A 16987-nucleotide genomic window follows, 5' to 3' on the forward strand; every position below is an offset into this window, starting at 1 on the left:
GTGGTGAAGGACTCTCACCAACATTGAGAAAGGAGTGAATGTGTAAGCTCCTTTAATCGGCCAACTGGCTGTTGGTCCGGGATGCAAATAGGTAATAGGTCCAACTGGAGCTGTCCCCGTAGAGACCTCAGTGTGTGGAATATCAAAACATTCAGTCTCCAGATGCTGACGTCCCTCCAGTGTCAAGAGAACCAGTCTGCCGTGAAATAGTTGATTCCTGGTAAGTACTCTGCTCGTAAAGTGATGTTACGGGGTAAGCAGAACTGGTATATGTCCTTTGTTGCCTCCGTAAGGTGCCGGGAACGGGCTCCACCCAAGCAGCTTATGTATTGAACCGCCGATATGTTGTCCATGTGGAGGGGTATGCAACAATTCGAGACATCTTTGGCCAGACTACGAATCGCGAATGAGCCTGCGATCAGTTCCAGACAGTTTATGTAGAGATTTGTCTCCTCTTCGGCCCACGGTCCACCTGTGGAAGCGTGTGCGTAGTGGGTACCCCATCACCATAGACTTGAGTCTGAGTCGACGATGAAATCTGGAATGAGTCCAAAAATCGCTCTGCCATTCCAGGCCTGCATGGGAAGTAACCACCAGTGGAATTCGGTCCTTACTTTGGGTGTTACTGGTATCCAATAATCGTAAGAGTGACCTGTCCATAAATAATGGGCTTTCAGCCATTGCATAGCTCTGTAGTTTAGCAGACATGGAAAAATCGTCTGGATGGATGAGGATAGGAGTCCCACCACTCGAACCAAGATTCGTAGAGGGATGAAGTCCTTGCGTAGAATACACCTGATTTCTTGTATCACCTGAGAAGACGTTGGAGCTGATTTCTCCTTGTTGAAAATGAATCCCAGTGATTCCAGAAAGTACACAATGAATTCCATTTGTGAGCGCAGTCTGGAGATGGAATCGCAAAAGATCAATATGTCGTCCAGGTAGACCAGACAACGGATACCTTGGGTTCGTAGGTGAGCCATTACCGGTTTCAGAAGCTTGGTGAAGCACCATGGTGCCAAGCTGAGTCTGAATGGCAGACGTGAATTGGCATGGATGCTCCTGCCAGATGAATCTCAGAAAGCATCTGATCTCTGGGTCCACGGGGATGGAGAGATAGGCGACCTTCAGATCTTGACGGGTGAACCAGTCGTTGGCCAGTAGGAGATCTCATAACAGATGAATACCTTCCATTTTGAAATGGTGGTATACTACAAAGTCGTTCAGGCAACATAAATTGATGATTGGGCGGTAGTCTCCTGTCTTTTCTTTGACATGAATATATTGCTGAGGAAACCTGTCATGTCCGGAGCCACTTGGACTGCTCCTTTGGCGAACAGGGCACGGATCTCTTCGTCTATGAGCGACCTGTGGGTCGCTGTCACACGCAAAGGAGGGGGACCCCTGCCAAGGTTAGGGCAAAACAAGTGTCTCAATGATAACTGGGATTTGTTGAGTGGTGAAGAGGTTCACATGCTTTTTAAGTTCAGTGATGAAAGGTTCACCAGATAATAAACCATTTGCCAATGGTCCTAGTTCTCTCTTCCCCAGATCCAAGAGCTTGTTGTCAATTTTCAGAAGAGCGACCGTACGTTCAGTGCATAGAGTTGCGTTTTTGTTACCCAGCATACAGATGACTCTCTGAGCTCATTCTCGAATATCATTTCGATCCAGTGGGGTGTTGCGTGAGAGAGCAAGATCAGCAAATCCTACTCCCACCTTCACTTCCTTTCTATCCTTCTGCTCCTAGCAGCTGGTGATGTCTCTCCAAACCCCGGTCCCCTCTCAACAAACTCACCACATACTAACCCAAGGATCCACACTAATCTCATACCCATCTCATGTTCCTCTAAATCCTCCTTCAATACTGCCCTCTGGAACGCACGCTCTGTTTGCAATATAACTAAATCCACTGCTGTCCATGACTTCTTCATCTCTCGTTCAATAGATTTACTAGCCTTAACAGAAACCTGGCTCTCCCCCTCTGACACTGACACCCCTTCATCTTTGTCCTTCGGTGGTCTCCAACTTACCCACAACCCAAGAAACTCTGAATGTAAAGGTGGTAGTGTTGAGTTTCTCCTCTCCCCTCACTGCTCCTTTAAACCTCTTCCCACCCCCCCTTCCCTCTCTTTCCCGTCATTTCAAATACATTCAATTCGCCTTTTCAAACCCTTCTCTGCTAACATTGCTGTTAGTCCCAAAACAACTGCAAACAATTTCCAGAATGGCTCCAAAACTTGATTCAAAAGCCGCTACAACACCTCCACACTCGACGCCACGTGCTACCCACAGGCTACAGCATGCAGGGGGCGGTGCTATAAACCTCCCAGGTGCAATGCACCCTGGGGAAACTTGCTATGTATTGCGAAAAAAAAATTGTAAATCGAGGCATTATTTTCAATGGATTTTCATTTGTAAACCGAAAATTATGTTAACCGATGCATTTGTAAACCGAGGTCACACTGTCTATTGCAGTGATTTAAGACAAGGTAGAATAAAGCTGTATATATATATATATAGCAATTGTACTAAATGTAAGAATTAGTCGGTCACAGTTTTCTATATAGCCCGTAAAGTAAAGTAAGAAAAAAGAAATTGTTTTGGAAAAGTAGACATTCCTTTTATATATTTTGTATACTGTATTAAAAAAAAAAAGATTGATGTTTTATTGTTGTTTTCTTCTTGTTAGGTTTTGTCAACTTTATCTAAAATCATGAAAGAAACTTGGTTCCAGAATCCTTCAGCCAGACTTACTGCTCTGAGGATCAAGAAGACTCTAAACAAGCTGAAATGCTCTTTCAATATAACGAAGGAAGAATGTTGAGGGGAAGAAAAACCTGATTCAACAATTCTATGCACTTCACTTGAGACTTTCTAGCAAACAAACAAAAAGTTTCTACATTACAAGAAGCCATAAGAGAAAATGTGTTTTCAAACTTACGCTGCCTGATTTTAGTGACATTTTTAAGGTGATCCAGAACTTCGACCTGACTTAAACAATCCTCATGACAGTTCAATGTCAAATACATAATGTGCAGGAAGACTGCTGTGTATATTTATATTATATGATTGTGCTATTGTCTGCCCAGTCACCTTTCGGGCTGTGTAAAAAATGCCTTCATATTTACCTGTATTGAAAAGGCTACAATATAAATTAAAGATTTATATTGTCAATTTCCACTTATATACTCTCTCTATATTACAAAATTCTAACTGTATAGATCATACGGGTCAGATGGCATTTTATGGCTTATACGAGGCTGTCAAAGAGGGTTATATCTTGTTTGGCACCCATTCTGCCTGATATTCTGCCAAATTAATTTTAATACATGTGTGTTTGAAACATGTGTGGGTGGTGCTTTGGACGAGAAACTGTGAGTTGTTACTGCACCAACAATCAGTACCATTCCGTGACAAAAAGACTAAAATTAAGAATTCACGTTTTCAAAACATCAATAGAATTAGTGATAATGATCCTTAGGAGCATGGCTATTTTATATCTTTTCCCACTGTTACGTATGGACAATGTGAACTCTTCCATTTCTAATCCTAACCTGTGACTTAAATGAATGGCAAAGTCACAGTAGTGGAAATAAAAAACTAATGACGAATAGGTGATATTGAAAAGTTTATCGTTTGAATTTTTAGCTTTAACTAAGAGGGTGAATTTCATACCAAGCTCAATCTAACGTGTCCTTAAGGATACATAAGTTCTGAGTTTTATATATATATATATATATATATATATACAAAAAAATTGTCACCCTGCTGAATTGTGGGAATGTGGCATATTCTTTCATTAAGAATTGACAGCTTTATGCAATTGAATTAATTATGTCATGGAGAACAAGAAAATGTAATCCCCTGTCCTATCTGCCAATCTCAGGATTGAGGGTTTATAGTCTGGAATCTAAATAATTCGAGGTGCATGATTCTGTAAATATCACCCCACAAAGGAGAATTAGGGATCATAGTAAGGTCCATAGTGATTTCTCACATGTGTTTCAAATGTGTCCAATACCTGGTCCAGCATAAACAAAATCTGGGTAGAAGAGATGGGCAGGTCTGAGAAATAGAATTACTTGTGATTACAAGGTATGCACATATTTTAAATAGAGCGATTAGAAATGAAGGTGCCTGTCATATGTCACTGCAAATTGTAACCCCCCATGCTTTTATCCCACTCAATGTCATGGGTTAAGCAATGTATTGCTTCGTCCTCTGGTGGCTATCAAAATTTTAACAAAGCACTTTTCAAAATTCTATGGCAGTCTGAAACAAACTATTACTGTGTAGCACTGTGTAGTTTTTTTGTTCTTTAGAAATCAACACTGTTAATATAATTGACTTCGTTCTGTTCAATTACTGAAGGGCAGACGTGATCCTGTAAAAAAAAAATGAACTGAATGAGAACTTTTATCTTTGTTTGCTTGTAGATGTGATAAGGCAGACTCATAATTTAGTAGTTATTTATATATATATATATCCAACCACTTACGCCATCCTTGATCATATTTTATTAAACTGACACACCAGACATGAGGTTAGCATATAAGAGAGTTAGGTTTTCCTTAGTCATCCAAATGCAATGATTCCTTGCAATGCATTGAATATCATCTTAAAAATATTTGTGTTTAAGTGTGTTTCATAGAGTTACAGATAACAAATTGTGTGGTTTTGTGTGCTAAAGCTATGAAGCCATATTATTCAACGTTGTAATTCAATTTCCACTGATTGCACTGATTTTGATTGCAAAACAATATATTCAAATAATTCAATTTTGGCGCTTGTCATGCACTCAGATAAAACTGCCTTCGGTCACACAAGTAAATGGATGTATAAATCTATTACAAGTCAGTAAGTCAATCATTTTACCCTTTTGCACTGTTATTATATAGGGCACTGTGTAATAACGTATAATTTGCATTCATCCATTCACATTATGAGTATTTGTAAAGCCCCACAAGTCAGTGTTAAGTAATATCAATAGAAGTGAATATGATGCATATAGTATTAACTTTAAATTCACAAAACATCTGTACCTTCCACCATTTGGAAGAGACTTTCTCAGTCTTGTGACAATATTATTCTGCCAGAGTTATTCACTTAAAGGACCACTCTAGGCACCCAGACCACTTCAGCTTTATGAAGTGGTTTGGGTGCAAGGTCCCTCTAGGATTAACCCTTTTTTTTTTTTTTTTTTTAGAAACATAGCAGTTTCAGAGAAATCACTAAACTGCTATGTTTATAATAGGGTTAATCCAGCCTCCAAATCCTCTAGTGGCTGTCTCACTGACAGCCGCTAGAGGCGCTTGCGTGATTCTCACTGTGAAAATCACAGTGAGAGCACGCAAGCGTCCATAGGAAAGCATTGTAAATGCTTTCCTATGAGACCGGCTGAATGTGCGCGCAGCTCTTGCCGTGCATGCGCATTCAGCCGAAAGGGAGGATCAGAGGCGGAGAGGAGGAGGAGAGCTCCCCGCCCGGCGCTGGAATAAAGGTAAGTTTAACCCCTTCTACCCCCTAGAGCCCGGCGGGAGGGGGACCCTGAGGGTGGGGGCACCCTCAGGGCACTATAGTGCCAGGAAAACGAGTATGCTTTCCTGGCACTATAGTGGTCCTTTAATTGGGAATTTAAAGTGAAGATTTCACTATTGGCCGAGATACCCCAACCAAATACAAAGCTTAAAGAGTTTGTGTCCTTTTTGGCTATTTCGCCTTAAAATCTGAAATTCACTTTCATGTCACTTTAAATTTCCAACAATTCACCCTCTAGTGAATACTGTGGTGTGAAAAGTTCCAACGGTTCCTTATAAAGTTGGTTTTAATAGGTTTCCTGATAAATGAGAATAAACTAAAAGACACTATATTCAACTGTCCTCAAAAAGTCCAACAACTTAATAATATTGTTCATGGAGAAATTCAAATGCCTAGATTTACATAGAGTTAGAATTTTTGTATTATTACACACCAATATCTACTATTATTAGACAGACACCCTGTAATTGAGTTTTTATTGACAACGATAACAATGTTCCATAAGCACTAAGTTTAAATTCCCAAGATACTGTAGATCATTTTATGTTTCAAGTACATTTCAAAAGTAACTTTCACAGGCATTAGGTTTTAAAATTAGAGTTCCCAAAACTATTAGATGTCACAAATTGTGAATTTTGATGAAATAAAATAAATATATTTATAGCTGTGTTGTAAATAAACAAGTGTTAATCAATGTATACATTGTAATATTATGGCTTAAATTATTTAATATATACCAACTTTAATGATAACAAAGTTTTATACCAATTGTCATACAAATGTGATGCTTGTTTTCTATATGGTTAAATGTAATGCATTGTGATTAAAATCTATATCGGAAAAAGTGAATTTGTTCAACTTAGTTGACTTACTTAATAACTAGATATGAGCAAGTGAATGTGTGTATGTATGTATGAAAAACAGTAGAATAAATACTGCACCAGTCAACGAAATGACAATTCGAGATCAATCTAAAAAACACAAATAACATAACAGTGCAAAATGTATATATATATAATGATAAACCCCTTATGTAGAGTAAAACTCACAGGATTTAGAGCCGTCCCAGGCTCTATATAATATGCAGGAGGGTGCCTAAAAAGGCTAAAACGATATCCTTGAGGAGAGCAGCAAAGGATACAAAGTGCAGAATCCAAAATTTATTAAACTAATAAACAATTAAAACAGGGGCATTAAGCAGTGTATAAATAGTAAAATATACTAGGCACAAAGCCTAAAGTCCCAGATACAATACTTTGGTCTAGCAGCAAACACGTTTCAACTCCAGCTGGAGTCTTCTTCTGGTAGCTGGGAGTGAACTGCTCTCACTTCCTCCCTGCAGCATTTCACAGGGGCCCAGTCGTGCTATTAATTGGCTGCGGTGCTCGGCCGGGGCAGTGATCAGCAGTGTCCCTAAGTGTGAGGAGCACCTAATAGGCCCCAACATTGTGTGGGCCCCGTTGCAGCCGCATTAGGCAGGACAGCGTTACAAACAGGACGGGATGCTGGAACAGCACTTCAAAACATGGTCCTTCCCGGTCAAACCAGAACCTCTGTTAACCCTAAATATAGTGTATCTGTGTAAGCTGTAGGAAATTTTACATTTATGATCAAAGTAGCCAAACTGAAAGCATGGATAAATTAGAAAATGTTTCCAATTCAGCTTTTTTATTCACTTGGAATTCATGTTTAATTCTCACTTTAGTGAATAACCTTGTTTGTGTATGAGTTGGAAAGAAGATACACACCAGGTGCAACAGAGCAAGTGCACTTTTGCACAGAATATTTACTATAGACTGGGGAGTCTCTGCTTCAGCTTTCTAATTATAAACAAACTTTTTCAAAAGAGGCAAAACATTCTGCTTGCTACCTTTGCATTGGAGTTCTAAACCGACACCAGTGTTCTGGGATCAAATTCGTAATCACAATGTAATCGATCACTTTAGATAGGCCGCAAGTGCTCTTGAGTATGTCCAGGACAGCCAGTCCTGTTACTTCCTGATTTGGTTAGTTCAGTGGAGCTAAACTCAAGAGGCAGGCAATTTTACCTGCCTTGTAAAGACCCCCATGAGCTGCATTAGGAAGTCTGGGATTGGACAGACTGTGTTGTTATGGTCCTGTTGGAAGGTAAACTTCAGCCTATTCCGAGGACCTGAACATTCTGTACCAGTTTTTCATTAAGTATATCTTTGTATTTTGCTGCGTTCAGCATTTCATAAACCCTGACCAATCTCCCAGTCCCTACCATTAAATCCCCTCCCCAGAGCATGATGCTTCATGGTTGGGATGCTTCAAGGTTGGGATGGTATTGTACAGGTGATGAGAGTCACTCAAGAGCCTTTTTTGCAAATTACATGTGGGCTTTCATGTGTCTTGCAGTGAGACAAGGCTTTCATCTAGCTAGTCTGCCATAAAGGCCATATTGGTGGAATGTTGCAATGATGGTCCTTCTTCTGCAGGTTTCGCTCATCTCCACGCATGATCTCTGGAGCTCACCCAGAGTGACCATTGGGTTCTTTGGCACCTTTTTAACAAGGCCTTTCTCCTCCAACTTCTCAGTCTGGCCAGGTAGCCAGTTCTATAAGGAGTCCTGGTTGTTCTAAACTTCTTCCATTTAAGAATTATGGAGGCCATTATGCTCTTGGGAACCTGCATTGCAATACATTTTCTTAGCCTTCCCCAGAACTGTGCCTCGGCACACTCCTGTTTCTGAGTACCTTTGATCTCATGGCTTGTTTGCTACTCAAATATGCATTTACATTTACCTTTCAAATCTTATCCACCTTATTAAATTTTCCACAGATAGACTACAAACAAAATGTTGAAACATCTCAAAGATAATCCAGATTAATGAGATTTATCTAAGCTAAATTTCAAGTGTCATAACAAAGGGTGATATTTATTTTTATTTTATTTTTAATAAATGTGCAAAGTTTTCAAAAATCTAATTTTTACATTCTTACTATAGGGCATTGAGTGTAGATTGATGCAGAAAAATAATTTAAAGAGACACTATAGTCACCAAAGCAACTGTAGCTTAATGCATCAATTTTGGTGTATAGATCATGCCCCTGTAGTCTCACTGCTCAATACTCTGCCACTTAGGAGTGAAATCACTTTGTTTATACAGCTCTAGTCACAACTCCCTGCATGTGACCTGTACAGCTTCTATATATACTGCGTTGGTTAATGTAGCCATGTTTTGACTAGGAATAAAGAAAATTATTTTCATACTTACAGTATTTTCTTATCCTGATCAATAAACATTACATTCCCACCATTCTTCTAGGAAAGCTATGAAGCTAGATAAAAAGACTGCCAGATAGTTGTGATTCCCATAGGTGTAACTAGAAACCACGGGGCCCCTGTGCGACAATTGCCCTTGGGGCCCCCCCCCATACTTATCCCTCTCCTACCCCTGCCCCTCCATGTGTCACATTCACGCCCCCAGCCCCTCCATGTGTTTTATTCATGTGTTGGGGAGACAGTTATACAGACACACATGCAGATAAACACACAAACACTGTCAGGATTACAAGTTGATCCAGCACGCAGTACTGTCACACCTAGGGCTAAGGATAACGTATAACCGGACCTTAGAATGGCCGGACTTAACGTCTCCAAGAATAGTCAAAATACTTGCCGAGGTCAGGGACACAGAATCAGACACAAAGATGAGGGTAAGCCAAAAGTCAAGGATACCAGATATCAGGGAAGTCAAAACAAAGCCAAAGTCAAATACCAGAAAATCAAGATCAGGAACGCTCATCATAACTTTTCCTGTCAGGACGGTAATGTTGCTCGGAACAACTTTTCCTGTCAGGACAGTAAATGCCATTAACCACATTTTTATGTGCGCACAAACACACACTGACATACATGCAGATATACACCATATAGCATACAGATACATACACGGACACACATACAGATACACGGTCACTTAATGACAAACATTCCGATATAAACAGTATGACACTTAATGACAAACATTCAGATACAAACAGTAGGACACTCATACAGATATAAACAGTGACATGCATACAGAAACATGGGCAGACACTGACATACAGATATGAAGACATACAGATACACATATAGACACACATGCAGACAAACAGATACATATGCAGACACACACATAGACACACACACACACAGGCACACATACATACATACAGACACACACATGGCACATACATACAGACACATACACACATACATGCATATAGACATACATACACACACATACATACATACAAACACACACATACAGAGACACATACACACAAACACACCCACATTCATACAGACACACACATACATACATACATACAGACACACACACACACATAAACATACAGTCACACATACAGAGACATACATACAGACACACATATACAAACACACACATGCAAAATGTTTAAGTCAGGTGCAGGAGGCTGACTTTCCCTGGGGTCCAGTGGTGGCTCAGGCTGATGGGAGCAAGTGTGGGACTACCTCCTCTCCCTCCCACGCGGCTCTCTATGATAGCTGGGAGGAAGTGACCAGAGTAGTCACTTCCTCCCAGCCTCTGACCTCATCACAGGGGGCCTGGTCGCGCTTTTAAAGTGCCGCAGCGCTGACCGGGTCCCCTGGAAATTCACTGCTATTGGGTGGCCCTAACAGCATGGGCCACCCAAAGGGCTCCTTCAATGCGGCCCCGGCGGTTATCCTGCATGGGCCGAGGCCACATTACATGGCTGGTGAGCACCGTGGTCACAGGGGTCAACAGGGCTGTCAGGCCCCCTGGCATGACAGGCCGGTTGCAGCTGCGTCCCTGGTACTTCCGCCACTGGTGGTTCCTATGAGTAAGTGCATAATGTTATGAACATGTTTTATTTTATATTTTAGGTTTAGGTTTGTTTGTTTTAAATGTTTTTTATTAAAAGGTACATTTCTATGAGGAGCTAGCACTGTTTCTGATTCCTAGGATTTGAAGGCTTATCCCATTGTGTGCCTAAAGTTGGATTGTGGTGGCTCTATTTATACTAATATCAGAGTTCTGTTTCCTGACATTCCTGCTGAGAGGGGAGGAGATAACCCATTAGTTAATGTTGATTGATTAAGGAAGTGGATATTATGGTAAGTATGGAAACAATTTTCCTTAATCATTCATCTATGGGTACTGCTAATGGAAGTATTTGCTGATCATCTGATCAGTGAATTCCTTTATTTATTTATTTATAAAATATTTTACCAGGAAGGATACATTGAGATTTCTCTCGTTTTCAAGTATGCCCTGGGTCCACAAAACATTGAATGTATTGGATATGAGCCCAAGATGTAAGGATTAGAGTTATGAGTATCAGCTTTCAGTATAATGAAGACTACAGAATAAACAAACCATAGAGAAGGCCTGGAGGTACATAGAACACTAGTAGGAGAACACATTAAGTTACTGGAGCAAACATCCTCACACTGCAAAGATCATATTGATAGAGGTTGCTGGGATACATGGTGCCACCATGCGTCATGTTCATATGGGAAGCATGTGTGAGCAGGAACATCCACATAGTGATCTTTGAGTTTTTTTTTTATTTGTTCTTTATTTTTGATGTGCATGGGAAAAACAAAATGATTACACAGTATACACTGTTGGAACAGCAATAATAGGACACATCTCATTAGATATAGTGTAGAGAGAAATCAGCACAAATTCTAACTGTAAGGAATATGAACAAGATAAACATAGTGCAGGTTAGGCAGCACATTAGCATTGCAAAAGCATAGGCTGTATGCACTGAGAGTGGCTTAACATTTTAAACAAATACAGGAGGTAAGCTAACTGCGAGTCCCACAATGACACAAAAAAATGGAGAAGCACAAAAAAAAGGATGAGAGAAAACATAAATGTTCTTCCCACGTTGCATGTAGTGGTGACTTGGGTGATGACAATTTACAAAGCTGAAGGCGACAATTTCCTGAGTCAAATTCAGCCGATGCCATGCTGGGGAAACACAGAGTCCAGCAATGAGTGTCCCAGAGTCGGGCCTAATAGCCCACCTGAGTGTGAACATGTGGCAATGTCATAGGAGTAGGGCAGGGCTGGGAAGGTTCACTGAGGTTTCGAGACTCTATGCAGTGTGGAGTATAGCCTCAGTGGAATCTATGAGCCGAGCCGCAGCCAGCAGCTAGATTTAGGGTGCTTAGCCCTTGTCTTGCGGTGAGGTATACCTGCACCTGAATTCAGTTGTGTAGCTTTGTGCTTAGGCGGGAAATGTCGCCCTCTCCCACCCCATTTGCGAATTCTCTTTACTTCGAATTCAGCGCATTTGCGATGGGAGCATGTTGGCAACACATAAGGTAAGTGCTCACTCGATTTGTGTGCAATAGCCTGTTGCTCTCAGAGTGCCAATTTTCTCCAGAAGGCATCAAATATGTGGTCTAGCTTGGTCGCAAGGTCGGGCTTCTCAGCATAGCACTTGGGAGGGCACGTGGCGTTCACCATGACACAGGGTTGACTAAATCCCAGCAACCCCCTCTACTAAACCTCGGCCCTTATTTAAAAGAAAAAAACAATATAAGCCAACAAGCAGACTCCACTCACATTGCCGCTGTTAGCATGCAATTCTGGAGTCCAGCCTCTGGTATACTCTCAATGGTGCCGTCCGCACCCTGTGCCAAAGCGGATCCTCGTGCTACTCTTCGAAACCTGTGAAGCTGGAGCATGTTGAAATCACGTCTGAATGTAACGTGACGTTGCGTGCCTCCGTGCACTTCCAGGTCCTCCACTGTCCAGCCGCGGCCATCGCAACACTGACCAACACACACTGACAGACACACACACATTTACTAACAGACACACTCACTGACAGACACACTCACTCACTCTCTGACAGACACACACACTCACTCTCTGACAGACACACACACACACACACACACTGACAGACACACACTCACTCACTGACAGACACACACACTGACAGACACAATCTGACAGACAGACAGACACACACACTCTCTGTCAGACACACACACTCTCTGACAGACAGACAGACACACAGACACACTCTCTGACAGACGGGCACACTGACAGACAAACACACACACTGACAGACAGACAGACACACACTGACAGGCACATACACTGACAGATACACACTCACTGACAAACACATACACATTTCTACATTTTTGCACACACCTACATAATTTTCTTTATTGTTCCCTACCTTTGGGAGCTGGTGTAGGGCCTCTCCCTGGGGTCCAGTGGTGATCTTCTCTCGGGAGCTCAGTCCTCCTGCTCCTCACTGCTCCCTCGCGCGCAGTTTAGTGATGCCGGGGGCCGGAATTACGTCATATTCCGGCACCCGACATCACTACAGAGGGCGTGCGCGAGGGACCTTTCCTACCGGCTGGGTACATTTTAACAGAGTAGGCACCTGCAATGTGGGTAGAGCAGGTGCATACGCTGCCTTAGTAAGCATGTCTCACACTCGCGGCAAAGATATTCACTGTGGCCTGCATGTTTGACATGTTTGAATGCTTGCTCTAGTAGATGCTCTAGTAGATTCCCGCTGGCTGACATGTGGGCACTGTGTGTCGTCTGAAAATGGGTTTCCCAGTCCTAGAATTGTGTGTGGATGTGGAAGCATGCTGCTACTGTGGGGTGGAAAGTATAATTTTTAAGAATCTGAATGAATAGTCTAGGTCATCTGGGAGCATGACCAAAAGCTAATGGGTGGGATAATGGGAGAAGTCCATGGAAATACCATTTCAACCTATTTCTTTGAGGATTTGTTCATTAAAATGGATGGACTGGGTTAGGCTGAGGATGGTGGGTTCTGATGATGTGATACATTGATGTGGCCCCATTTGGACTGGAGCTGTAAAGTGAGAACTGCACCATACAATCTACAGAATGCATTAACTTGTATTGAATAATTTGTGACATTCTATGGAATTATTTTTTTTTTTAACTTTCATGTACTGATGATGTGTTCCTTTAAACATATATGCACATTTTATTGGATGATTTTGTACATAACAGTTCCTATTGCTATGACATATTGCATTGTCAAAACATATGCGTTTAGATAACAAGCATGATAAATGAAACTCACAAATTACAGTTCTTAAATGTGCCTGTTCTCTACAATTATCTACATTTTGACATATTTACCAGATTTGAATTAAAAAACGACTACGCTATTCTTCCCACACTCCCAAATTATACTTCATATCAGACTTACTGAGAGTATGGAAGAATGGATTTTAAAATGGAAAATAAGAATTAATGTAAATGTGGTGGTTATTACTCTTTCCATTAAGGAATTGCACAAATGTACGTATGTTGTTATATATTACTATATATTTGAACCCTTAAAGGGACACTGTAGACACTGTAACTGCTTTATCTCATTGAAATGGTTATGGGGTCTATAGTTAACCTGGTGCCATCATTTCATTCACTGTTAAAAAAAAATTATGGTTTAAAAAAGGATCGCTCCCACTCCACATCCATAGAGCACTCCATCTTGCTGTATTGCTGAGTGAGTAGTATCACATTTAAAAGCCACTTTATAAAAATGAAGATTTCAATGACTAACCGTCACTTTCATCATTAAAGGGAACCTATAAGCACCCAGATCACTTCAGCTCATTGAAGTGGTCTGGGTGCAGTGCCCTGTGTCCCTTAACCCAGGAGTGTTAATTATTGCAGTTTAAAAAAAACCAAAAAAAACTGCAATACTGTAATTACCTTTCAGGGTTAACTCCACCTCTACCAGACAGCCACTAGAAGGACTTCCGGGTTGTAAGGAGACTTTTGGTCGCCTAACTGACGCTGGACATTCTTGCGCTATGCATTGGGACGCCTAGCATCACCCAAAACCCCATAGGAAAGCATTAAGCGAAGGCAGACCCGAGCCAGTGCTGATGACCCAGGTGAGTGACAGAAGGGGTTATTAATGAGGGAGGGGGTAGTATAGTGCCAGGAATACAAGTTTGTTTTCCTGGCACTATAGCCAGGGCTGGTGCAAGGATTCTTGTCGCCCTAGGCAACAATCCATATTGTCGCCCCCTCATGAATATATAAGTATCTAATTACATGGTCACACACAAGCACACACACTGTCACTCACCCACTCTGACATACATACACATTTTCACTAACACACTTTCACTGACATACAGTGTCACTTAAACATTCTCACTAACACACACACTCACTGACATACACAATGTCACAGTCACTAATACACACAGTGTCACTCACACACACACTGTCACTGACATACACACACTCAGTGACATTCACAGTGCCACTTCACACTTACACTAACACACACTCTCACTGACATACACAATGTAATTTACACACAGTCACTAACACACACAAGGTTCACACACACACACAGTTTCACTTACACATACACACTCAGTGAAATTCACAGTGCCACTTACACACTCTCACTAACACACACACTGTCACTCAAGCACAAACTCCCAACACTTTACATATAGTCACACTTTAATTACACACACACAAACACAGCAATTCAATACACACAGACCAATTTACCATCATACACTCATAATCAGTTCCCCTCACCTGCAGATGGACCATTCATAAGTGCTGTGAATGAACGAGAGAGGTTCAGCCTGCCGTTGTTCCTGGTGGAGGGGGCACGAGAGCCATGCACTGTGAACACAGGCTGCTTCATGTTTCCCTCAGTGTGCTTCCGATGTTCACAGGCAGGGGGCAGCTGGGATACTAAGTCACATCCCGACTTCCCCAGCCTGCAGGAAGCACAGTACTCTGCTCGGGTCCTGGGGTTACAGCATACCCTGCTTCTGAGTGACTTACCTAAATCCAGTGCCAATGTCCCTCGGCGCTGGGTCAGGCTCCGCCCACCATCCCAGGGCCGGACTGGGGATTCCAAAGCAGCCCTGGAAAAAAAATCTATGCCAGCCCCATAAGTCATTGTGCCATATATTTTGCATGTAATATGTAAGGCTATGTCTTGCCACCCTAGATGATTGAGATTTATATATTGCTTTTTCCAATATAAAATATTGGTCCTTTCAGAGTAAAATTTGTAATTATACAGTAAGCATACTCACATGCAGACACAGACAATCTCACTGAAACAAGCTGATTGATGACAGCGGTGTCTTGTGGCCTTTTGCCTGTGGGGACTTTGTGCCAGAGCCATAATCCTGCTGTTTCCCTGCCCCGGAGGGTGTGCACGTTTGTGTGCGGCACCGTGGGAAATCACCTTGCCCAGCAGAGGCCTCTCCAGCTCCTCTCCGTGGAACCTCTGAGCCTCCTGTGCTGTCCTAGCAGCTGGTGTCATCATTCTCGAGTGAGCCTCCAGTTTTGCCCTGAAAAGCTCAAAGATAGCAGCCAATGTTGCTATGGGTTAGAGAGGTAAGCAGGTCGGGAGTAGTTGGCCCTGCAGAGCCAGACCATGTGTGTTGGCCATCTTTTAGAGCTCGGCCCTAGGTCAGGAGTGTTGCAGAGCTCACACGTTTTCTTTGTTGGGTCAGTGTTTGCAGCCCCAGCGGGGACCGGGATAACCCCCGCCAGCCGAGAGGGGGGGGATGCATGGCCCAGACCATGGTCTTGTCAAGGATAGGCGGGAGACTGGCTGCGTCTCTCACCACCGTACAAATACCAGGCTGCAGTAAGCTTGGGGGCCCAGAAAAAGCTGAGCAAAGCTAAGTAAGTCAGTCAAGGAGTAGACATGTGCATGGGAAAAAAATTTGGTTCGGTTCAGCATTCCGAAATTCGTGACTTTGGCAATTCGGCACTTCGGCAATTCGTGACTTCGGCAATTTGGCAATTCGGCACTTCGGCAATTCAGCACTTCAACACTTCAGATCTTCGGCACTTCCAAATTTCGGTAACTTCGGCACTTCGGAACTTCGGCACTTCGACACCTTCGGCACTTCGACACCTTCGGCACGTCGACACTTCGGCGAGGTCTCGGGATCATCTGGCGGGCGAAAGCCGACACCCTCTATCACAGACTCGGTGCCTTTGCATGGCCATGTCCTGGCCCCCCATGGGGCAGTTGGAAGATCGAGGTGGCATCTACTGCAAGCAGCATGAGACCTTCCCCCTGTGTGGTTGGTGTCTTGAGGGCATGCCTCTAGTGGATTGGCCTAGACAGGCGGTTGTTGGTGCAGTTAGGCTTTTGGGTGAGTGCGCTGCTCGGAAGAGTCCCTCCCACCGCCGTCCACAAGCTTCTCTCCATCCTCTGTTTGGATCGGATGGCAGTAGATCATGCCTGTAGCTTGTCCCAGAAGGCTTGGAATAGTGCATCCAGCCTGGATTCAATGGTGCTTTGGTTGGGCCCTTGTGACTGGTTGAATGTTTGTGAGAGGGCCTCCGCCATCTTGTGTGGTCTGTGCACTGTTAGGTGTCTGCTGTGAGCGGTATACTGATGCAGCAGGG

The 16987-nt window shown here is 42.6% G+C and overlaps 1 protein-coding gene across 1 annotated transcript in view; it reads left to right on the top strand.

Moving 5' to 3' along the window:
• LOC134567323 (activin receptor type-1-like) overlaps positions 1 to 4214 on the top strand; it is a 91243-nt gene extending 87029 nt beyond the window's left edge. Inside the window, exon 10 of the mRNA XM_063426019.1 lies at positions 2693 to 4214. Coding sequence (XP_063282089.1) covers positions 2693 to 2827 — 135 coding nt within the window. The 3' untranslated portion in view covers positions 2828 to 4214. The remainder of the gene's footprint in view (positions 1 to 2692) is intronic.
• The last annotated feature ends 12773 nt before the right edge of the window (positions 4215 to 16987 follow it).

Source organism: Pelobates fuscus, chromosome 1, assembly GCF_036172605.1.
Source record: "Pelobates fuscus isolate aPelFus1 chromosome 1, aPelFus1.pri, whole genome shotgun sequence".
NCBI lineage: Eukaryota > Metazoa > Chordata > Amphibia > Anura > Pelobatidae > Pelobates > Pelobates fuscus.